We start from the raw sequence: 24,979 nt of genomic DNA on the forward strand, positions 1-24,979 counted from the left end.
GAGAGGGAAAGAGAGTTTGTGTCGTCTCAGTATCAGTGTGTGGATGTAACTGTGTAGTGTGAACTCTGTGTGAGACTGAGTATGTTGGTGTGTGTGTGTGTCCTCACATGTCTTCTGAAGATCCTGTCCAGCAGGCTGCGTCGGGGAGGCTCGGGGAGTGTGTTCCAGTCCAGATCTGGGGGTCTGGTCCCCTGGGGCCCGAACACATTCAGATCACTGAAACACTCTGTGTCTATCATCTATACACACACACACACACACACACACACACACACACACACACACACACACACACACACACAGAGAGACAGACAGAGACAGAGACAGAGAGAGATGGTGTAAGGACAGTATATGACTGCCACTGACAGACAAGACCACCAATTATTCAGTCTTTCAGGTTACCTTGCAGACTACCTCTCAGAAGAGGCCAGAGGAGAGGGAAAGACGTCCCAGTTAGTTCACCCACCTCGTGCTGCCATGGGATGGACACGCAGCCTGTAGAGAATTTGAAGTAGAAGTCGTTGTCAGTTTGGTCCAGATTTACTCCCTTGACTGTAGAGAACTGCTCAATGTCCAACACGTCCTTACAGTACACCGCCCGGGGCTGAGAGAGAGAAGAAACGCACAGAGGAAAAGAGGGAGAAGATACAGAGGGAGGGAGGAGTAAAACGTTTGAGAGTCTTCATTTGGAGTAGAGGTAATCATCCCTGGTGTAAATAACATATTCCCCCAGTCCTGAATGTAACTGATTGAAACAATTGGAACAGTTGGTTGGTTCCCATATTAAACACTTCCTGGTGTTGTTTCCAGAGCTGAAGAGGGACCAGAGTTGCCATCCTCCTCCTCCTCCTCCTCCTCCTCCTCTACTTACATCAGGTACAAAGGAGGGCTCCTGGATGCCTGCCTCTAGTCTCTTAAAGTTGATGTTCCTGAAGAAGCAGTGAGCCTTCACCCCCGCTGACCCCTCTGCTGTACAGCCCAGCCTGTGATTAGGATCTTTGGTCAACAGCTGGAGAGAGAGAGAGAGAGAGAGAGAGAGAGAGAGAGAGAGAGAGAGAGAGAGAGAGAGAGAGAGAGAGAGGGGGAGAGAGAGCGAAGAGCGGGACGGGGAGAACGAAACGGGGGAGAGAGAGAGAAAAACAGGGGAAAGAGAGAGAGAGAAAACCGGGGGGAGAGAGCGAGACGGGGGAGAGAGAGCGAGACGGGGGAGAGAGAGAGAGCGAGACGGGGGGTAGAGAGAGAGCGAGACGGGGGGAGAGAGAGCGAGACGGGGGGAGAGAGAGCGAGACGGGGGGAGAGAGAGCGAGACGGGGGAGAGAGCGAGACGGGGAGAGAGAGCGAGACGGGGGGGAGAGAGAGAGCGAGACGGGGAGAGAGAGCGAGACGGGGAGAGAGAGCGAGACGGGGAGAGAGAGCGAGACGGGGAGAGAGAGAGAGAGCGAGACGGGGGGAGAGAGAGAGAGACGGGGGAGAGAGAGAGAGACGGGGGGAGAGAGAGAGACGGGGGGGAGAGAGCGAGACGGGGGGAGAGAGAGAGCGAGACGGGGGAGAGAGAGAGCGAGACGGGGGAGAGAGAGCGAGACGGGGAGAGAGAGCGAGACGGGGAGAGAGAGCGAGACGGGGGGAGAGAGAGAGCGAGACGGGGGGAGAGAGAGCGAGACGGGGGAGAGAGAGAGACGGGGGAGAGTGAGAGAGAGACCGGGGGAGAGAGCAAGACGGGGGAGAGAGAGCGAGACAGGGGAGAGATTATGCAATGTACAGTCGGTCATTTTCAAATATCATGAGATCAGGTACTCAGGGTAACTACCCAATACAGTGTGAGGTTTCTGATGACACTAACTAGGCCTACGTCTTGTCAATCAATCAATGGGCTCTCACCACCCTACAGATGGCCTTGGTGTCCTCTGTAAACTTGTCGCTGTACTCCTCCTCTTCCTCCTGCACCCTCTTCTCTACCTCTTCCCTCTTCACTCGTTCTTTGCGTGCGCGGAAGGGTGAGCGTCCGGCGGTCATCTCGTAGATGAGACATCCCAGCCCCCACCAGTCTGGACTCATCCCATAGCGCTCATTGTTGATCACCTCCGGAGCTACACACACAGCAGAGTACAACAGATTTGATGATAATATCTTCTTTGTATGGTAAAAAATGTGTCCGGTTTTTGTCCGATGTGTATATCCTATGTGTATTGTATTCTGATGCATTATAAATGAATTATAATGTGTGGTAATAACATATGAAGGTGAGCTGTCTTACCCATGTAGCCCACTGTTCCCACTCTGCCTCGTATGGGGTCCCCTTCAGGCACTTTGATGGCCAGGCCCAGATCTGAGATCCGGATGTGTCCTACAGCACAGGGGCAGAGAGGTCAGGGGTCAAAGAACAGTCCTATTTAACAGAGAGCCTCTCTGAGTTCAAATACATAATCCCAGTAGTTAGGCTACTGTACAGTAGTAAGAGAAACTCACCGTTATCATCTAATAGAATATTCTCTGGTTTTAAATCCCTGAAAAAAAATAAAAACCAACGTTTATTTGGGGCATTTGACATTGGGACTAAAACCAATGTGTTGACATCACGTGATCTCATGAGACATTGGTATAGTGAATGACAATCAGAAGAATCAACTGCTAATTTTGCTAAAGGTAGGAGTAGGTAGAAGTTAGTTGCCCCCATCTGATCCTAGATTTGTTGCAATGTGAACCTAAATCTGTGTTAAGGGAAACTTGTGAGGAATCTGGTGAGTGTAGGTGCTATGATAAAAAGCTGTCACCTGTAGACAATGGATTCCTGGTGTAGGTGGTCCAGGCCGCAGCAGATCTGGGCAGCATAGAACTGGACCCTGTCCTTCTCAAAGCCTGGAGTCCCCATGCTATAGATGTGGAACTTCAGATCTCCTCCATTCATTAAGGTCAACACCAGACACAGAGCATCTTTGGTCTCATAGGCATATGCTAAACTCACCTAGATGGAGAGAGAGAGAGAGAATAAAGTGAAAGAGTGTCTACGTGTATTGTATAGTCATGTGTCCAAATAATAGGAAGAGACTCACAACAAATCTGCTGTTGACCTTCTCTAGTATTTGTTTCTCGTTAAGGGCCATGGACTCTCCTTTCCTCTTCTTAATCCTCTTCTTCTCCAGCTTCTTGCAGGCATACATCTTCCCTGTGGCTCGCACCTGGCACGCACACACCTGAGAGAACACACAGTATTATATCATAGGCCAGTTCATCTCACACACAATTCTCTAATAATTCTCTAAATGGAAAATTGTGCCTCACCTCTCCGAATCCTCCCTTCCCCAGTACTCGGTACTGTCGAAACGTGTCTTTAGTTATTGGCTGCCTGAAAACACATCAGTCATTAATGTACAGCTGGATAACATAGTACCAGGCGCAGAGCTAGAGCGTCTCACCACAGAAGGGGAGGGGTGCTCTAGAGGGGCCCTTCTGACCAAATCAATTAAATGAATAGCTGGTATGTCCTATCATAAACGCAAATGCAAACAGGCATCATCACTAGGGATGTTAACAGTAAGGCGTAGCTGTTAGTCGCAGATTTTTTTTAACCTGTCGTGGTTACCGGTCTAGCTATAGGTTGATTTGCATAAATGAGTGCAAATAAATTTGCGCGTGTATTTTCATTAGTTCGTCATGTATCTTATTTTATCACATGCGCACCGCATACTAAAGCCCTGCATGGGCATCAATTTTAAGCCCGAACCCTACCCATGCCCACAACGTTCAGGCCCTACTCTACCCAGGCCCTACCCTGCTTCTGCTAAATTTAAGGCCCTGCCCGAAATGAGAAATAACTTCCTCCATTAGTAAATCCATTAGCTGCTTCTCTCTGTCCATCACTCGCTCCCTGCTCGCTCTGCATGCGTTCTGCTCATGGCGGCTCTAAGTCTGTGAGTATCCATGGCAATGGCTCCAGTTGGGCTGCTCTGCTCAAAGAAGAGACATCAGACAGCAGTTAGCTGTTGGCTACTTTTCATCACTAAACTCCGACAAAACTCAAGGAACATTATTATTTTCTGTGAAATAATCTCTCCTGTTTTATATTTGATGAGGTTGAAGCACTTCTGACACCATGTTATGATCTTAGTCAGATATGACTCAACTGCGCAGCAGAGCACGAGCAAATAGCTCAGCTATGAAATGTTAGTGATCAATTTAGTGATACCGTACCCGGCCCTAACCCGATGTATAATGTCGGGGCCGTCGGGCTCGGGTCGGGTAACAGAGCCTAGTTTGAGCGTGCAGCGACAGCTCCTCAAACGTGTTCTTATAAGCCCAGTCAATGCACAACATTTCTACATGCAATCGAGTGTGATAGAGTTTTGATGTCCACTAAAAGAGGATCCCAGCTTTCTATTGCTACTATATTTATTTCTCAACTCATCTTAATATTAAGCAAATTGCAACTTATTAGGCCTACAACCAGAGTAGCCTATCTGGCATGGTTTGCAATCTGAGCTGTAGGCAGTCTGCATGTTGAAAATATATACTTAATTGTTTGTAATCTGGAAGTTTTACTTCATAGCCTACTGATTCAAAGTGGCCTTGCCAAAATCCAAACTTAGAAATGTGAATTATTTAATAAAGACTTCCTCATATGCCATTGAAACCAGCATTTATGTCCTGTTCTATTTGTTTCCACATCAACTTTCTTTCGTTGTCCAGAAGCCAGATGCACAATCCTAGTCATATTAGCAACCATCCTAGTTGTTGCATCTTTAGATTTTGCCTCTGTCACATGCAACCGCTCGCAGCAGATGCACTTTAGAATGTGTTTTTCCCTCGAATTGTTGCCAGTCCCAGGCCAGCGGGCCCCTCAAGGGGGTATAGCGACAGAAAGCTGTACATTGCTTTATAAAATAAGCAACACCAGCTCAGACAAATTCCAGGGTTTAATGAAATCATATAATATATCATATTATATATAGAGTACCAGTCAAAAGTTTGGACACACCTACTCATTCAAGGGTTTTTCTTAATTTTTACTATTTTCTACAATGTAGAATAATAGTGAAGACATCAAAACTATGAAATAACACATATGGAATCATGTAGTAACCAAAACAGTGTTAAACAAATCAAAATATGTTATATTTGAGATGCTTCAAAGTAGCCACCCTTTACCTTGATGACAGCTTTGCACACTTTTGGCATTCTCTTAACCAGCTTCATGAGGAATGCTTTTCCAACAGTCTTGAAGGAGTTCCAACATATGCTGAGCACTTGTTGGCTGCTTTTCCTTCACTCTGCAGTCTAACTCATCCCAAACCATCTCAATTGGGTCGGGGGATTGTGGAGGCCAGGTCATCTGATGTAGCACTCCATCACTCTCCTTCTTGGTCAAATTGCCCTTATACAGCCTGGAGGTGTGTTTTGGGTCATTGTCCTGTTGAAAAACAAATGATAGTCCCACTAAGCGCAAACCAGATGGGATGGCGTATTGCTGTAGAATGCTGTGGTAGCCATGCTGGTTAATTGTGCCTTGAATTCTAAATAAATCACAGACAGTGTCACCAGCAAAGCACCCCCACAACATCACACTTCCTCCTCCATGCTTCACGGTGGGACCCTCACATGCAGAGCTCATCTGTTCACCTACACTGTGTCTCACAAAGACACGGCAGTTGGAACCAAAAATCTCACATTTGGACTCATCAGACCAAAGGACAGATTTCCACTGGTCTAATGTCCATTGCTCATGTTTCTTGGCCCAAGCAAGTCTCTTCTTCTTATTGGTGTCCTTTAGCAGTGGTTTCTTTGCAGCAATTCAACCATGAAGGCCTGATTCACGCAGTCTCCTCTGAACAGTTGATGTTGAGATGTGTCTGTTAATTGAACTATATGAAGCATTTATTTGGGGTGCAATTTCTGAGGCTGGTAACTCTAATTAACTTATCCTCTGCAGCAGAGGTAACTCTGGGTCTTCCTTTCCTGTGGCGGTCCTCATGAGAGCCAGTTTCATCATAGCGCTTGATGGTTTTTCGACTGCACTTGAAGAAACTTTCGAAGTTCTTGACATTTTCCGGATTGACTGACCTTCATGTCTTAAAGTAATGATGGACTGTCGTTTCTCTTTGCTTATTTGAGCTGTTCTTGCCATAATATGGACTTGGTCTTTTACCAAATAGGGCTATCTTCTGTATACCAACCCTACCTTGTCACAACCCAACTGATTGGGTCAAACACATTAAGAAGAAAAGCAATTCCATAAATTAACTTTTAACAAGGCACACCTGTTAATTAAAAAATATTCCAGGTGACTACCTCATGAAGCTGGTTGAGAGAATGCCAAGAGTGTGCAAAGCTGTCATCAAGGCAAAGGGTGGCTACTTTGAAGAATCTCAAATATAAATATATTTTGATTTGTTTAACACTTTTTTGGTTACTACATGATTCCATATGTGTTATTTCATAGTTTTGATGTCTTTACTATTACAATGTAGAAAATCGTAAAAATTAAGAAAAACCCTTGAATGAATAGGTGTGTCCAAACTTTTGACTGGTACTGTCCATTTTTCCATGTTTTATGGTGTTAAAGCTGGAATCCATTGCGGTATTACAACAACAAAGACGTTACTTTAAACAACCTTCACAGTTTTTTTCCCCTCAGAAATCATTGCATGCGCGATAGAACAGCAGAGTATGTACTACGATTTTTTTTTACCACCATGCTGGATGCTCATTTCCTCATAACAAAAACAATAACAAATGCGCTTTGGCGGCCAGTGACGCCGTTGTGCCTATTGTGGATCTCAACTTTAAAGAATGCTTTTACTTTGGTTTTTGGTAGGTTACATCATCATTGAAAAATTAGGTGCTTGGGCCCTAGGGCGGTCGCACCCATGGCCCCCAAGCTAGCTCCGTGCTATTCAATAATCACTGAAAACATCAGTTTCTATTAGATTTTGTAGGAGTTTAAGCAGCACTCACCTCTCCAGCATCTTCCACTGTAGGAAACGGTCAAAGTACATGCTGTTCTGGTAGTCAGAGAAGGGAGCTCCTCTCAGGTAGTCATGGAGAGCCCTAAAGAACAGACAACAAACAAAAGGTTAAAGGTTAAAGCCCTGAGACAACAGACAACAGCTTCAGTTACAGTAGGAGGTAAGCCAGCTGGTGGTCCAGTGTGTTTGTGCTTTAGCCAACTCCTCTCGGTGTTCCTTCATTGTCAAACGCAACCTCATCCCCAGGCCCTTGCACACATTGCATATACACCTGGTACAACAACCACTTAATTTCTCCCACTGTTACTAGTGTGTTAATCAAAGTCACCTTTGAAGCTTCGTTATGTCAGCAACTTGATAGAAATGATATAAGAGTTGGCTACAGCATATAGAGTATGGGACGAGGCTAGGGATAAGCTAAGGACAAGCTGTTTCTTAATAAGAATATCATAGTTGACAAAAAGGAGTGAGACCAAAGAAAGATTCCCTTACTTGCGACAGTCACTGAAGATCTCCTTGCAGGGGTGAAGCTCCAGGTTCTCTCTACACTGCTCAGCAAGGCTCTCTGCTGCTTCCACACACTCTGACGACTACACAGACACACGCACGCGCACACACACACACAAATGGGAATTAGTGTTGTAGGCCTAATCACCGAAGACGATGAGACAGCCTATAGGGAGGAGGTCAGAGACCTGGCAGTGTGGTGCCAGGACAACAACCTTTCCCTCAACGTCAGCAAGACAAAGGAGCTGATCGTGGAGTACAAGAAACGGAAGGCCGAGCACGCCCCCGTCCATATCGATGGGACTGTAGTGGAGTGGGTCGAGAGCTTCATGTTCCTCTGTATCCACATCACTAAGGAATTAACATGGTACACACACACACCAACACAGTCGTGAAGAGGGCACGACAACGCCTCTTCCCCCTCAGGAGGCTGAAAAGATTTGGCATGGGCCCTCAGATCCTCAAAAGGTTCTACAGCTGCACCACTGAAAGCATCTTGACTGGCTGTATCACCGCTTGGTATGGCAACTGCTTGGCATCCGACCGCAAGGCGCTACAGAGGGTAGTGCCAGTACATCCCTGGGGCCAAGCTTCCTGCCATCCAGGACCTCTATACCAGGCGGTGTCAAAGACTCCAGCCACCCAAGTCATACACTGTTCTCTCTGCTACCGCATGCAAGCGGTACCAATGCACCAAGTCTGGAACCAACAGGACCCTGAACAGCTTCTACCCCCAAGCCATAAGACTGCTAAATAGTTAACCCCCCCTATTCACTAACTCTTTTGACTCATCACATACGCTGCTGCTACTGTTTATTATCTATCCTGTTGCCTAGTCACTTTATCCCTACCTATATGTACATATCTACCTCAATTACTTCGGACCCCTTCACATCGATTCGGTACTGGTACCCTGTGTATATAGCCAAGTTATCGTTACTCATTGTGTATTTATTCCTTGTGTTATTATTTTTCTATTACTTTTCTATTGTTCTCTCTGCATTGTTGGGAAAGGCCCGTAAGTAAGCATTTCCCTGTTAGTCTACACCTGTTGCTTACGAAGCATGTGACAAATACAATTTGATTTGGATTTGACAAACAAACATGTTATATAGCTCTAACAGTTGTTCACCTATCTACATTCATCAATCCCCCTACAAAGACTCACTCACCTGTTTAGTGAGGAACTTCCCAATGATTTCACCTCCTCTGCTTTTCCGTTTCTCATCAGGCGCCAGCTCATAGTCGTCCTGAAAGAACACAACATCATTATACACTTACAGTTCATAATATAATAATAGCTCCAAATAGTATTTGTTTTCTTTGAAAAACTTAATGCACTATCGTTTTATCTTGCCCAGCATAATTCAACCAATGGAATAGTCCCAAAACTGCAAACCGCATCCAACTGGCATCCTGGGTATGCAACTATAGTATTTGAAAGAAAAAAACATACTATTTCGAGCCAGGTGTGACTGGACATACAATAATATTCCATAATCATGGGCAATGTATGGACGAGATCATGTTTTGAATGACATTATTGTGTGGCTTTCAGTGTTGTGCAAACATGCAGCATGCGACTAGACCAGAACAGTGTGGACTGCCTTGAGTTGAAATGATCAGCCATGATCTATATCCTTAGCACCTCCAGTATTTATCAGCCAGGAGTGCGAGAGCACTGAGTGGTACAGCATTGCTAGGGGCCGGGGCATAGTCTCGTGGTGAGTAGGTGTTAATCCTTCACTCCCTGATCATTCTCTCGCCTCTCTATTCTATTAGCATTTCGCTACACCCGCAATAACATCTGCTAAATATGTGTATGTGACCAATAACATTTTATTTTATTTGATTAAGCCTGTCGCATGCTTCCCAGTCAAAACAGTTTGCGCATATATTATTATGAAATCTTGTGACGTCTTTGTTCGTTTTGGTGTTCGTCAGGTTTTTTTAGGCTGTTCGACATAACAGATTTTTACGATATAGACAATTTTGACTTTGTGGCTGGGGTAACTAGTGGATGAAGTGTTTGTTGTCATTCAATGAGACGACTAGTTTTCATGATTATTTTTTTACTTGAGAAATACTGCTCCAAACATCTTAGTTAAATGTAAAATTGTGCGACTAAAAATGTCTAAATTAATTACAGATTTCTTGATTTATCTTAGATTCATTCTGACTATTTTGAGGAAGGCGATGCGAACGTCTGTCAGTCGCATGCCTTGCATACAGACGTCTGTGTCGCCTAACTGAGTTCTGCTAGAAGCAAACCGAACCTATTACGAGGCGCCTTTATGCAAGACTCTCCACTAGCCCACCTGCCCTGAAACACACACAAACACCTCTTTAACCCACAATCTGTTATTAACAGACACACTCCCTCTCTGACACACACGCTGCCTGGGACCCCATATGTGACCCTGTGTTGCCTGGCAACCACATAGTCAACACGGCAGGATTCCGCGAGGTCCTTTAGTGTCAGTGTGTCCCCCCCAACACACACACACCTAGAGCTTCTCTCCTGACCCTGGCTGTGGCCCACTATATTGGTCTACTCTGCTCTGAGACACAGACAGAGAAAGAAAGGCATAGAGTGAAAAGGACAGACTTCTGCCATTAGAGCTGTTACTCTGTCCTGTGTGAGTGTGTAAGTCTGCCAAAAGGCCAAGGGGGCGTTTCCATTTCTCTTCGGCTAACCCCTTCGGCTAACAATTGGGTGGCTCATTCTGTGTGAGTGTGTGTGTGTTGTGTCTTACAATGCAGTCTCTTGCCAACAATAGCCCATCATAATTCGGCAGCATTCACACATACACCCCTCCCTCCTGCACTGACGTCAGAGGAAACACAGGGACCCCCAGGCGCATTCCTTCTGCTGTTACACATCTCTCTCTCTCTATCGCTAGCTACTGTGCTATTTTCCCTCACTAACACCCTAGCTTATACATTAGAAGCACATGGACACACACAAAAAATACAACACACAAACATTCCTTTGGACATTGTTCATACAGTGAGGGAAAAAAGTATTTGATCCCCTGCTGATTTTGTACGTTTGCCCACTGACAAAGACATGATCAGTCTATAATTTTAATGGTAGGTTTATTTGAACAGTGAGAGACAGAATAACAACAAAAAAATCCAGAAAAACGCATGTCAAAAATGTTATAAATTGATTTGCATTTTAATGAGGGAAATAAGTATTTGACTCCTCTGCAAAACATGACTTAGTACTTGGTGGCAAAACCCTTGTTGGCAATCACAGAGGTCAGACGTTTCTTGTAGTTGGCCACCAGGTTGCACACATCTCAGGAGGGATTTTGTCCCACTCCTCTTTGCAGATCTTCTCTAAGTCATGAAGGTTTCGAGGCTGACGTTTGGCAACTCTAACCTTCATCTCCCTCCACAGATTTTCTATGGGATTAAGGTCTGGAGACTGGCTAGGCCACTCCAGGACCTTAATGTGCTTCTTCTTGAGCCACTCCTTTGTTGCCTTGGCTGTGTGTTTTGGGTCATTGTCATGCTGGAATACCCATCCACGACCCATTTTCAATGCCCTGGCTGAGGGAAGGAGGTTCTCACCCAAGATTTGACGGTACATGGCCCCGTCCATCGTCCCTTTGATGCGGTAAAGTTGTCCTGACCCCTTAGCAGAAAAACAACCCCAAAGCATAATGTTTCCACCTCCATGTTTGACGGTGGGGATGGTGTTCTTGGGGTCATAGGCAGCATTCCTCCTCCTCCAAACACGGCGAGTTGAGTTGATGCCAAAGAGCTCGATTTTGGTCTCATCTGACCACAACATTTTCACCCAGTTCTCCTCTGAATCATTCAGATGTTCATTGGCAAACTTCAGACGGGCCTGTATATGTGCTTTCTTGAGCAGGGGGACCTTGCGGGCGCTGCAGGATTTCAGTCCTTCACGGCGTAGTGTGTTACCAATTGTTTTCTTGGTGATTATGGTCCCAGCTGCCTTGAGATTATTGACAAGATCCTCCCGTGTAGTTCTGGGCTGATTCCTCACCGTTCTCATGATCATTGCAACTCTTGCAGGGAGCCCCGGGCCGAGGGAGATTGACAGTTCTTTTGTGTTTCTTCCATTTGCGAATAATCACACCAACTGTTGTCACCTTCTCACCAAGCTGCTTGGCGATGGTCTTGTAGCCCATTCTAGCCTTGTGTAGGTCTACAATCTTGTCCCTGACATCCTTGGAGAGCTCTTTGGTCTTGGCCATGGTGGAGAGTTTGGAATCTGATTGATTGATTGCTTCTGTGGACAGGTGTCTGTTATACAGGTAACAAGCTGAGATTAGGAGCACTCCCTTTCAGAGTGTGCTCCTAATCTCAGCTCGTTACCTGTATAAAAGACACCTGGGAGCCAGAAATCTATCTGATTGAGAGGGGGTCAAATACTTATTTCCCTCATTAAAATGGAAATCAATTTATAACATTTTTGACATGCGTTTTTCTGGATTTTGTTGTTGTTATTCTGTCTCTCACTGTTCAAATAAACCTACCATTAAAATTATAGACTGATCATTTCTTTGTCAGTGGGCAAACGTACAAAATCAGCAGGGGATCAAATACTTTTATCCCTCACTGTACCTGTCCATCAATTAGGAACTTTTCAAATGACCCAACAAGAGTATTTGGGTGATGGAATCTCAATATCTTATTTCATTATTTTCCCGGTTCCCGGTTCTCTCTCTTTCTCCAAAAATGCATCTGCCGCTGACCCATTCTCGTATGTGCGCATTTTTTGTGTGTGCATGTGTGGCGAGGGTAGTTTCCCTCAGAGTGTGATGGTCATTTTTAGGTTGGTGGGAAGGGGTGAGAACAGGACGGGGGTCTGACCAGAAACAATCCTCTCATTCTGTCCAGTCACATGCCTACAGTGATATTTTGGGCTTTACTCGAAAACTGAAATGTGTCATGTGCGAGGCATTCCGTCTAGACACAAGAAAACAAGGGGAGAAGGTTAGGGGATTACTATTGGCTTCTGGTTACCATTGGCTTCTGGTTACTATTGGCTTCTGGTTACTATTAGCTTCTGGTTACTATTGGTATTTGATTCGGATTGTTTCTTCTCTGACGATTAGAGGCATTTTCACATCTAAAACCTGTAATCTGGGACACTGTGTCTAGACACTGAGTAAAGGGGAGGAGGCTGCTATTATAATCACTACTCAATTTGATTGTCTTCTCTCAGTCAACTGAGCATGACTAGTGCTTTTTGGATGACTGTTTAATCCAAGTGAATGCATTTAAAAGTGTGTGTGTCTGTGTGTGTGTTACCATGGCGTCCAGTAGGTGGATGCATCGCAGCAGTTCAGGTCTGGTCTCACAGTAGAGGCGAAAAAGCAGTCTGCCGATGGGCTGTTTCTCACACAGGCTCATGTAGTCCCGATCTGCCAGAAACAAACACACACACACAAACACTAGTATCTGGTCTGTAGAAATAACACACATTTGGAAAGACCCAGGCACGTTTACAATCACTTACATTAACAGCACTGCAGCAGCGTGACACATATGTAATACTTGCACCCACAAGTTTGTTTTACTATCCTTGTGGGGACCAAACAATTGAGTCACATTCAAAATCCCATTTTCCCTAACCCCTAACCTAACCCTAAACCTAAAATTGCTTTTGCCTTGTGGGGACTGGCGAAATGTCCCCACTTGTCAGAATTTTCCTTGTTTTACCATCCTTGTGTGAGGACTTCTGATCCCGACAAGGATAGTAAAACCAAAAACACACACACACACACACACACACACACACAATGATGTACCGATGCTGTTGCCCAGCTCAGTGCACTGGCTGATGTGGGGGAAGCGAAGGATCTCCTTCCATTTCTTACTCCTCCCTTTCCGCTTCCCTCCTCCACCTACAGAGAGAGAGAAAAGAAGGGATGAGTGGATGAGAGGAACAAGCCATTTCAGAGAGGCCCAAACACATACTATTAGTTTCAGTATGTGAGAAAGAGAGCGAGAGCTCTGCAACTAACAAATGAGTTCAGCTCATAGCTCTGAATGTGTGTATGTATAATTTTTACATTACGTCTCACCTTCTCTTTTCTTTTCTTCCTCTGTGTAATGCTCCAGGGAATGTGGCCATCCCGAACCAGAACAGTGTGTGTGTAACAGAGAATACATCCCAACCAATCAGATTCCCATCGGAACACAGAGCTTGGCCAAAGCAGATTCTATCATACTGAATAACCATGCATATGTTTCCAGCACACACACACTCATCAATATCAGATGATTAGCCTTGTTTGATACTGAAACGTTGCTAATGTTCGATAGGTTTCCCCTTCCCATTCTCACACTCAGGTTGTCTAACATGAGGGAGATGGAGAGAGATGGAGAGAGTGAGGGAGAGGCAGTGAAAGACAGACAGACAGACATCTTTAAGCAATAATCCAGGAATGCTCCAACAAGTACGTCATGTGTTTGCCTCTCACTGTGTGTGTGAATGCTTTAGCAGCTTTCACATCCCTTTCCCCTTCACTAACCCCCAACTCTTTCTCACACACCGACTGCTGCCACAGACCTTCTCCTCAGTCCTCAGTCTGGCCTGGGTTACACAATGGCCATGCCTCCTCCCCTCCCATCTCACTGATCTGACATTGACTGGATAGGTGAAAGCTATGTAGTGGAACACTTGCGGAGGGAAGCCTTTCAGGAACAACTCTGAGAGGCATAACTAGGGCCCAGAGATTTTCCTGCTTGGGTCACATGGTCCCCAACCATGGGATATAATGGAGATGTAACTCCAACAAGTCAACAAGTCAAACCTATTAGTGAATTATTAACCCTGACCTTAAACATTAAAATAACTATTGGGCATTAGCAACAGTAACTGTGACATTTTAACCCAGAGCACTTCCCTAGTTACATTCAGACAACTTCTCAGAGAACAGAAATACACCCCTTTATGATTCAATGGGTAAAACAATGAACAAGTAGACATGTAGACATTGAGAGGAGAGGCGAGGTTATTTCTTGTGAAGGGTCAATCTCAGGCCTATGTTATGTCTAAATAGTGGCCCTCCACCCTGTCTTTCAATTCAACACAATATGTACTTGACCACAATACTACTTCTTCCTCCCTCTGAATCTACCCTACTCTCTTCCTCTCTCAATCTCTCTCTCCCTTCCTCCAACTCTTTCTAGCTCTCAGTCTGTCTGTCTTTTCTTCAATCGCCTCTCTCTTACCCTACCTTTCGCTCTTGTCCTCTCTTTGTCTTAATCTCTCCCTCTTTCTCAGTCTCACTCTCGTCTGATTCGACCCTACGGAATCATCACTATTACATGCTGACTTCAGGTCAGTGACTGAACTGCACTTCTGCTTTCATGGCCAATCAGTGACCTCTTTCCCTGCTACTGACCAATCAATTACCTCCTTCTAGGATCATTTAAGGTCACAGGTTTATAACCTTTTGTTAACAAGACTAACAACCTTCATGTTGTTTCCTAGTAGAGAAAATACATTCTGGGTCAGCATTCACATATCTGGGACGCAGTAAAGGATGGTGCATTTGGGGCTGTTGAACTGCACTTGTCAGGAGTCAAATGAATTATGTTTTTATTTTGCATATGAGTTGTTCCCCCTGTAGAGAATTGGAATACATGTTTACGCAAGTGTATCAAATGCAGCGCCATATCTGCCACATTGTTTTAGCAAAACATGTCTAGGGACCATATAAATAGATGTCTAATTCTATGGTTAGGACAATACAAAAGAACCAGAAACGTACCCTTTGAGAAAACTACTACACTGATCAAAGCACAATGAACAAGAGTGTGTCTGTGGGCACATTAAACCTGAAATGTATCTGATTGACTTTTACTTTGGTGTTCAGCGCTGCACACCACTGAAACAAACAGGGACAAAGTCTACAGGAAGAAACAGGCTCAGGACTGCTCCCACAGAGGTGTGTGTGTGTGTGTGTGTATGTGTGTGTGTGTGTGTGTGTTTTTAAAGCATTTTAACTGCTTGGCAAACTCTAGTAGTACCTATGTCAGTGCAGTTAATTGTTAGCAGTAACGGACAGTCTTAGAATCTCGTCCAAGAATACAGTCGTGCTATAAGACTTGCTGACAGGACTTAAGAAACAGCAGAACCAGGGACAAAAATTTTAGAACATTACAAGCAAGCAAGTACTGCCAGCGAAAAGAGCCCAAACTAAATATTGGGTTGAGGGGCGGGCTCCATGAACTCAATTCACAGATTAAAAACAACATTAAAACAATAAACAAGTCAGACACAGAGCCTCACAGACTAGTGCTGAGCGATACGTGCTTTTCTGAGGTCGGTTCGGTTTCAGTTCGATAAAAAATAAAAAAACATTTTTTGATTTCAATAATTTTTTTAAACATTAGATACACTATGCATTACGTGCTTTGAATGCTGTATGGTAGTGACTGCCCATTACTGCTTATCACTTATTAACCGTAATTTATTCACATTACTTTAATAAAATATTTCAGTTGTGTATTTTACATTTGTTTTATTTGATGACTATTATTTCATTCTAAGTCATCATCTAATCTCTATAGAGCTGCTGCCTATGCTGTCTGACAAAATCACTATTTTAGTAGTTCTTCAAAGTAAATAAGGCATACTTTTATGACTGAATACCAACTATCAAATCACTTAGATCATATATTTTCAGGTAGCGATATCGTTTGTTCTTCTGTCTCTTCTCTTCCTCTCCGTGTCTGCCCCACACAGACCAGACAAGTAGAAGGTATGGATTATGGTCATTGTAGTTTAATGACCATGTTTTCTGCAAATATTGGCCTGTTGGAACCTACAACACCTTACTACATCAAACAGTTCGGGCTTGATCTTATTTATCTCTAGCGAAACTGCGCATTGAGCTCACAGAAAAAAACCAGAACGAAATGGAATTCAAACAACTGAACCGACGTTGGTCAATTAGTTGTTTAAAAAAAGAAATCGCTCAGCACTATCACAGACAGGAATATATTAGGGGGTCCCACTGTAAATTACACACTAAAGTGTGACAAAGACACATTAAAGACATTACCAGTATAATTACAGTGTAGTTACAGCACCTTCAAAAAGTATTTACACCCCTTGACTTATTCCACATTTTGTTGTGTTACAGCCTGAATTCAAAATGGATTACATATATTTTTCTCACCCATCTACACACAAAACCCCATAATGACAAAGTACAAATATGTTTTTAGAAATGTTTGTAAATGTATTGAAAATTAAATACAGAAATATCTCATTTACATAAGTAGTCACGCAATTTTTTTTTCTCTCCCAATGATGGAGACCACTGTGCTCTTGGAAACTTTCAACATTCTAGAAACAGTTTTATACCCTTCCCCAGATATACTGTATGCCTCATCACAATTCTATCTCGGAGATCTACAGACAGTTCCTTGGACTTCATGGTATAGTTTCTACTCTGACATGCACTGTCAACTGTGGGACCTTATATAGACAGGTGTGTTTCTTTCTAAATCATGTCCAAACAATTGAATTGGCCACAGGTGGACTCCAATCAAGTTGTTGTGACATCTCAAGGATTATCAAAGGAAATTGGATGCACCTGAGCTCAATTTGGAGTGTCATAGCAAAGGGTGGTGAATAATTATGTAAATTAGATATTTCTGTATTTCATTTCCAAAAAATTAGCTACAATTTCAAAAAAACGTATTCACTTTGTCATTAAGGGGTATTGTGTGTAGATGGGTGAAGAAAAACATATTTCATCCATTTTGAATTCAGGTTGTAACACAAAATGTGGAATTAGTCAAGGGGTTTGGACACTTTCTGAAGGTACTGTATATGCAATTACAGCATGAAATTAAACTATATGTAACTACATGGTAGCTGTGTAACCAAAGAATGGTCTCTTTCTGGGAACATATGATCTTTTACAATAACAACCTAGCCAGGGGTATGTAGCAGTCAATGCTACCTACCGTAGACAGGAAGACTGCTTACCCGTACCCATTATGAAATATTCCATCAACTCTGCAGAGTGGATTCGTAATCCTGCTGATAAATCACTTCCTGTCTGTCTGTGAGTGTGTTTGAACCTCTCCTGCTGTCTGGGCCATAGTAGGAGCATAAAAGATGACGCCATTACTTCCACATTATTTATAATTCTATGTTACTTCCATGGCGGGCGTCCATTGCTGCTTAATGAAGGGGAAACATTGACATGAACATTCCAAGACTGCCTGGAATGGAATGCATCTGGCACTGTGTGATACTGCTAAGCCTTTGTGGAAATATGTGAAACTATAATAAATGAATATGTTCAGATTTATAATCTTAGTATAATGTTTAAAGACTTCCTCCAGTGATTTTTGTTGAAAAGCGATATCCCAAGTATAAATACAGTAAAGTACACACACTAAACGGTAATAAAATAAGTTTTGAGCAAAATAGTGTTTTTTAGACAACTGCAAACTTCAAGGAGTAGTGCATTCAAGGTGAGTCTGATGGGAATCCGTGATGTCATCGGCCTCCCTTCTTGCATGAGGTACAATAGACAAGCAATAGAGAACAAAAGAGGAAAGCCCCCCCCCACTTGTGCTATGTCATGACATACCTGGACCACCTACTGCCTTTTGTTAAGTAAATCAGGTGTTAAATGAGGTGAGAAGGAGACTGGAGTGAAGTAGGAACCCTTGGCGAGCACAGTGTCTGGGTTTGTTACTGTAGCTTTCTGTTTGACAAAGTTGGCTTGTAAAAGTATGAATAAAGTCATAAAAGTATTGTGTAAACTTTCTTTATCCTCTCCCCTTTCTCTCTTTCCTCCTCTGTCAACCCATTCTGTCTCTCCTTCTATCACAGTGTATCACTCCCTCTCTCACTCACACACACACAAACATTCCGGTGAGAGTTCATTGCGTACAGAAACCCGTCAGTCTAATTTGTTCCATGCGGACTACTCCCTTTGTTTCATGTTTCTGGTTTACAGCTCTGACATCATCAACGTGAGCCAAGCAAAGTAAAAATGTCAGAGAGAACTACAGGTAACTAACTAAATAATGGAAACAATTGAGTAAATGAGGGATATAAAGTATATTTAAAGTAGGTGTTTCCACACAGGTGTGGTTCCTGAGTTAATTAAGAAATTAACATCCCATCATGCTTAGGGTCATGTATAACAATGCTGGGCAGGCCATTATTTTGGCTACCATGGATATGCCCCCATACGATGACAATGCCCCCATCCACAGAGCACGAGTGATCACTGAATGGTTTGATGAGCATGAAAACAATGAACCCATATGCCATGGCTGTCTCAGTCACCAGATCTCAACCCAACTGAACACTTATGGGAGATTCTGGAGTGGTGCCTGAGACAGTGTTTTCCACCACCATGAACAAATCAAATCAAATGTTATTTGTCACATGATTCGTAGACCACAGGTGTAGACTAAAAGTGAAAGGCAGGTCCATTTCCAACAATGCAGAGTTAAAGATAATAAATAAAATGGTGAGCCTCCTGTAGCTCAGTTGGTAGAGCATGGCGCTTGCAACGCCAGGGTTGTGGGTTCGATTCCCACGGGGGCCAGTATGAAAAATGTATGCACTCACTAACTGTAAGTCGCTCTGGATAAGAGCGTCTGCTAAAACGACTAAAATAAAAAATATAAATAGTGACACGAGGAATAAATACACAGTGAATAACGAATACAAATAAAAAGTTAAAATAACATAGCTATATATAGGGAGTAGAAAATAACATGGCTATATACAGGGAGTACCAGTACTGACTTGGTGTGAAGGGTTACAAGGTAATTGAGGTAGATATGTACTGTACATATAGGTAGGGCTAAAGTGACTAGGCAACACGATAGATAATAGACAATAGCAGCAGCGTATATGGTGTGTGTGTGGCGTCAGTGTGTGTGTATGTGTGTTTTGGGGTGTCAGTGTAAATACAGCTCTGGAAAAAAGTAAGAGACCACTGCAAAGTTATCAGTTTCTCTGGTTTCACTATTTTTAGGTATGTGTTTGGGTAAATATAACATTTTAGTTTTATTCTATAAACTACTGACAACATTTCTCCCAAATTCCCCCCCAAAATCCCCCCCAAAATTCAAAAAACATTTAAAGCATTTATTTGCAGAAAATGACAACTGGTCAAAATAACAAAAAAGACGCAGTGTTTTCAGACCTCGAATAATGCTAAGAAAATAAGTTCATGATTGTTTTTAAACAACACAATACTAATGTTTTAACTTAGGAAGAGTTCAGAAATCAATATTTGGTGGAATAACCCTGATTTTCAATCACAGCTTTCATGCTTCTTGGCATGCTCTCCACCGGTCTTTCACATTGATGTTGGGTGACTTTATGCCACTCCTGGCGCAAAAATTCAAGCAGCTCGGCTTTGTTTGATGGCTTGTGACCATCCATCTTCCTCTTGATCACATTCCAGAAGTTTTCAATGGGGTTCAGGTCTGGAGATTGGGCTGGCCATGACAGGGTCTTGATCTGGTGGTCCTCCATCCACACCTTGATTGACCTGGCTGTGTGGCATGGCGCATTGTCCTGCTGGAAAAACCAATCCTCCGAGTTGGGGAACAATGTCAGAGCAAAAGGAAGCAAGTTCTTCCAGGACAACCTTGTACGTGGCTTGATTCATGCGTCCTTCACAAAGACAAATCTGCCCGATTCCAGCCTTGCTGAAGCACCCCCAGATCATCACTGATCCTCCACCAAATTTCACAGTGGGTGCGAGACACTGTGGCTTGTAGGTCTCTCCAGGTCTCCGTCTAACCATTAGACGACCAGGTGTTGGGCAAAGCTGAAAATTGGACTCATCAGAGAAGATGACCTTACTCCAGTCCTCTACGGTCCAATCCTTATGGTCTTTTGCAAACCTCAGCCTGGCTCTTCTTTGCTTCTCATTGATGAAGGGCTTTTTTCTAGCTTTGCACGACTTCAGCCCTGCCCCTAGGAGCCTGTTTCGAACCGTCCTCGCCGTGCACTTCACCCCAACTGCCGTTTGCCATTATTTTTGTAGGTCACTTGATGTCATCCTACGGTTGTTGAGTGACATTCGAATGAGTTGGCGGTCATCCTGGTCAGTAGAGAGTCGTTTTCGCCCTCTGCCGGTCTGTAGCTTTGTTGTCCCCAATGTCTGCTGCTTGAACTTGTTCTTATGAACCGCTATCTTTGAAATTTTAAGGATGGAAGCAACCTGACGCTCACTGTATCCCTCTGCCAGTAAAGCCAGAATTGAACCCTTCTTTTCCTCACTCAAAACTTTCCTTTTCAACACTTTTGGCATGGTCAATAGCTATTTTTGATTCATATTACTTTTGAGGTACTATTAGCACTGTTTTTGCCATCTAGCTGGTCCTATTGCAAGAGGATAGTGATGACCACAGCAGTGGTTTTTATACTTTTCCTCATTAAATAAGATTTGGTTCAGGTGATCACCTAATCAGTACCTAATTCAGTAGAATGAGGTGTGCCTGTGTTGGAATTCAACAGACACTGGAATGGAATGTAGAATGGCTGTTATACATGTATAGATGCTGATTTAAGAAAAATGTGCAGTGGTCTCTTAATTTTTTCCACAGCTGTACGTGTGAGTGTGTGGGTAGAGTCCAGTGTGTGAGCACAGAGAGAATTAGTGCAAAAAAGGGTCAATTCAGGTAGTCCGGGTAGCCATTTGATTAACTATTTAGCAGTATTGTTTAGAAGTATTGGGGATAGAAGCTGTTCAGGGTCCTGTTGGTTCCAGACGTGGTGCTTTGGTACCGCTTGCCGTGCGGCAGCAGAGAGAACAGTCTGTGGCTTGGCCTGGAGTCTGACAATTTATGGCATTTCTTGTGTAAGAATGGAGTCGCATCATAGAGTTCCAGACACTTGTAGAATCTATGCCAAAGTGCATTGAAGCTGTTCTGGCTCGTGGTGGCCCAACACCCTATTAAAACACTATGTTGGTGTTTCCTTTATTTTGGCAGTTACCTGTACATCCATCTGGCGAGACACCAGGGGGTTCTCTTTCAAATATTCACTCGATATCACACTACGGGATTCAATTGAATCAGTAAGACTCTCGGAAGAAACCAATGACAAGTGTCTGATGGAGACAGACAGGTCGAATGGCGAATGAGGGGAGCCCCTCACATTATAAGGCACCACTTTCCCACCCTCTGGAAATTCTTGCTTCTCTTCCTTACGAAAAGCACTCTCTCTGGAAGCTCTCCTCAGTACAACTTGATCCCTGTTTTTCAGCTTAACTGTTCACAGGTGTGCCGCAAGGACAGTATTTTAGCTCGTCTTTTGTGTGGAGTAACTTACCAAAAGGAAAGATTTTGCTTAGTCTCCTGTGGTATCTAGCGTCACACAGCTAGCTACTGAGACTTGGTTAGCCCACGGCGCAAGGCACAAGGTAACTTGGCTAGCTTTCTGGAAAGCGTGCTAACCACACTAGCATTGCTACATGCTTTGCCCCCTGTGATAGTTAGCATTAGCTAGGCTGTTAGCCCACTGGGTGAACACTAGCTAGCTAACAAAAACACCTCATGGCTAAGCATCAAACCATGAGCATCATAACCCGATTAGCAATACTTTTCTCCTGGAGTTATAATGGGACCCGTACCCCATGGGAAACAAACATGTTCAGGCAGCTCTCTAATGAGTCCTGCGAGTTTTGTACCGGCCCATGCTATCTAGTATGCCTAGCATTAAGTTGCTTTGTGCCTACTAACTGAAACAGTCCCACCACGTGGTGATCCGGTCCACGAGACTGCCTGAAACAGGCTAGCTAACGCGGCAAGGCTGGCTGTACCATCACTAACCTATGCTGGGCAAAACGCTAATGAGGCCTACCTCAGATAGCCCACCGCTAGCTAAGCTCTTTTGAATCTTGCATGGCTTACATAAGGCTCTGTCCTTTTTGTACTTACCGACTCTATCGGCCCCACCTACTACGTTCTCCGGTCCAAGAGACTAAAAAAACAGGTCAGCTACGCGTCAAGGCTAGCCTTGCCCCCACCTGCCCGGTAGACCCGGAAATCGTGGCAACCTGGTCTCCACGCTCCCCCTGTACGAGCCAAGGCTCCGCATCAGGGAGAGGGGCAGTTTGCTAGTGCCAGTACTAACAGAGTGACCAGCGAAGCAGCAGGCTGCAAATCCACAGTCCAAGTCGCATCGAGGTCCCGACCTAGGGGTACGCCCATTGCCTGGCTACGCAGACTGCTCCGGCCAAACGCCACGCCCACAAACGCTTGTTTCTTCTCAGCAATGAGTCTGGATTTGACTCCTTCCCCGACCCTTCTAGAATGCAAACACAATCGGACACATTCAGACTGTCTGATTGGTCCCAGAAACCGATGGATTGGGCAAAATTCAGCATTGGCTTTGATACTCTGATTGGTTAGACGATCCAATCTCTGACTTTGTTTTGTACAACAATGCTCGTCACCACGCCCCTCGTATGTAGCGAGGAGCAGCGAAAGGCTTCATGCAAGTACGCCCCATCGGCAGAGAGGAGCAGCCAACAGTTCACTCTCTGTCCTGGCCTGCCACCTCTCGTGTGCTCCTAGAACCCTTCACTTTGTGCAGCGACTAATTTCTATGCGTTTGCTCACAAGGAAGACGGAGGGAGCCCACTTACCCGCGAGTGCAGGGAACTGGCCCGCACGCACAATCCAGCCCTAGGTCTTGTCCACAGTCAATCGAAAGATAAGGGTGACCTCAACTTGTCTCTCTCCGTTACTGGAAGAGCCCCTCGATCTTTGTTTCTGGCACACCCCTAGGAGTAGTGTCAATAAGGAGGGTGGTAACGACAACAGACACATCACTCACGGGTTGGGGCGCAGTTCAGGAGGGAAAAGCAGTAAACGGTTGACAGTGTCCCTCTCTCTCTCTCCATTTGCCAAAAAACTTATTTTTGATCAAAAATAAATATTTACGTTCAAATGCCTCCTGTGAAGTAGTGACATACAGTTGAAGTCGGAAGTTTACATACACTTAGGTTGGAGTCATTAAAACTCGTTTTTCAACCACTCCACAAATTTCTTGTTAACAAAACTATAGTTTTGGCAAGTCGGTTAGGACATCTACTTTGTGCATGACACAAGTCATTTTTCCAACAATTGTTTACAGACAGATTATTTCACTTATAATTCACTGTATCACAATTCCAGTGGGTCAGAAGTTTACATATACTAAGTTGACTGTGCCTTTAAACAGCTTGGAAAATTCCAGAAAATGATGTCATGGCTTTAGAAGCTTCTGATAGGCTAATTGACATTTTTTGAGTCAATTGGAGGTATTCCTGTGGAATAACTCAGTGCCTCTTTGCTTGACATCATGGGAAAATCAAAAGAAATCAGCCAAGACCTCAAAAATAAATGTGTAGACCTCCACAAGTCTGGTTCATCCTTGGGAGCAATTTCCAAATGCCTGAAGGTACCACATTCATCTGTACAAACAATAGTACGCAAGTATAAACACCATGGGACCACGCAGCCATCATACCGCTCAGGAAGGAGACGTGTTGTCTCCTAGAGATGAACGTACTTTGGTGCGAAAAGTGCAAATCAATCCCAGAACAGCAGCAAAGGACCTTGTGAAGATGCTGGAGGAAACAGGTACAAAAGTATGTATATCCACAGTAAATCGAGTCCTATATTGACATAACCTGAAAGGCCGCTCAGCAAGGAAGAAGCCACTGCTCCAAAACCGCCATAAAAAACCAGACTACGGTTTGCAACTGCACATGGGGACAAAGATGGTACTTTTTGGAGAAATGTCCTCTGGTCTGATGAAACAAAAAATAGAACGGTTTGGCCATATTAACCATCATTATGTTTGGAGGAAAAAGGGGTTGGCTTGCAACCCAATGAACACCATCCCAACCGTGAAGCACAGGGGTGGCAGCATCATGCTGTGGGGGTGCTTTGCTGCAGCAGGGACTGGTGCACTTCACAAAATAGATGGCATCATGAGGAAGGAAAATTATGTAGATATATTGAAGCAACATCTCAAGACATCCTGACAGGCCGCCCCCAGGTGGTAAGGGTAGGTAACAACACATCTGCCACACTGATCCTCAACACGGGGGCCCCTCAGGGGTGCATGCTCAGTCCCCTCCTGTACTCCCTGTTCACCCATGACTGCATGGCCAGGCACGACTCCAACACCATCATTACGTTTGCCAACGACACAACAGTGGTAGGCCTGATCACCGACAACGATGAGACAGCCTATAGGGAGGAGGTCAGAGACCTGGCCGTGTGGTGCCAGGATAACAACCTCTCCCTCAACGTGACCAAGACAAAGGAGATGATTGTGGACTACAGGAAAAAAAAGAGGACTGAGCACGCCCCCATTCTCATCGACGGGGCTGTAGTGGAACAGGTTGAGAGCTTCAAGTTCCTTGGTGTCCACATCACCAACAAACTATCATGGTCCAAACACACCAAGACAGTCGTGAAGAGGGCACGACAAAGCCTATTCCCCCTCAGGAGACTGAAAAGAT

The 24,979-nt window shown here is 44.3% G+C and overlaps 1 protein-coding gene across 2 annotated transcripts in view; it reads right to left on the bottom strand.

Annotated features, from left to right (window-relative positions):
- The window catches only part of LOC121585095 (G protein-coupled receptor kinase 5), a 61,825-nt gene that overhangs the window by 1,890 nt on the left and 34,956 nt on the right, over window positions 1-24,979 (bottom strand). The window contains exons 2-15 of one of the 2 annotated variants that reach the window (XM_041901452.2): window positions 13,259-13,354; window positions 12,759-12,871; window positions 8,639-8,716; window positions 7,452-7,549; window positions 6,949-7,041; window positions 3,280-3,343; window positions 3,051-3,191; window positions 2,772-2,962; window positions 2,467-2,504; window positions 2,255-2,344; window positions 1,879-2,087; window positions 872-1,009; window positions 467-604; window positions 108-239 (exon numbers count right to left, since the gene is read on the bottom strand). In XM_041901452.2, the coding sequence (XP_041757386.1) occupies window positions 108-239; window positions 467-604; window positions 872-1,009; window positions 1,879-2,087; window positions 2,255-2,344; window positions 2,467-2,504; window positions 2,772-2,962; window positions 3,051-3,191; window positions 3,280-3,343; window positions 6,949-7,041; window positions 7,452-7,549; window positions 8,639-8,716; window positions 12,759-12,871; window positions 13,259-13,354 (1,619 nt within the window). Of the gene's footprint in view, window positions 1-107; window positions 240-402; window positions 605-871; window positions 1,010-1,878; window positions 2,088-2,254; window positions 2,345-2,466; window positions 2,505-2,771; window positions 2,963-3,050; window positions 3,192-3,279; window positions 3,344-6,948; window positions 7,042-7,451; window positions 7,550-8,638; window positions 8,717-12,758; window positions 12,872-13,258; window positions 13,355-24,979 lie in introns of those variants that run through there. The other variant, XM_041901453.2, reaches the window with a different exon arrangement.

Source organism: Coregonus clupeaformis, chromosome 16, assembly GCF_020615455.1.
Source record: "Coregonus clupeaformis isolate EN_2021a chromosome 16, ASM2061545v1, whole genome shotgun sequence".
NCBI lineage: Eukaryota > Metazoa > Chordata > Actinopteri > Salmoniformes > Salmonidae > Coregonus > Coregonus clupeaformis.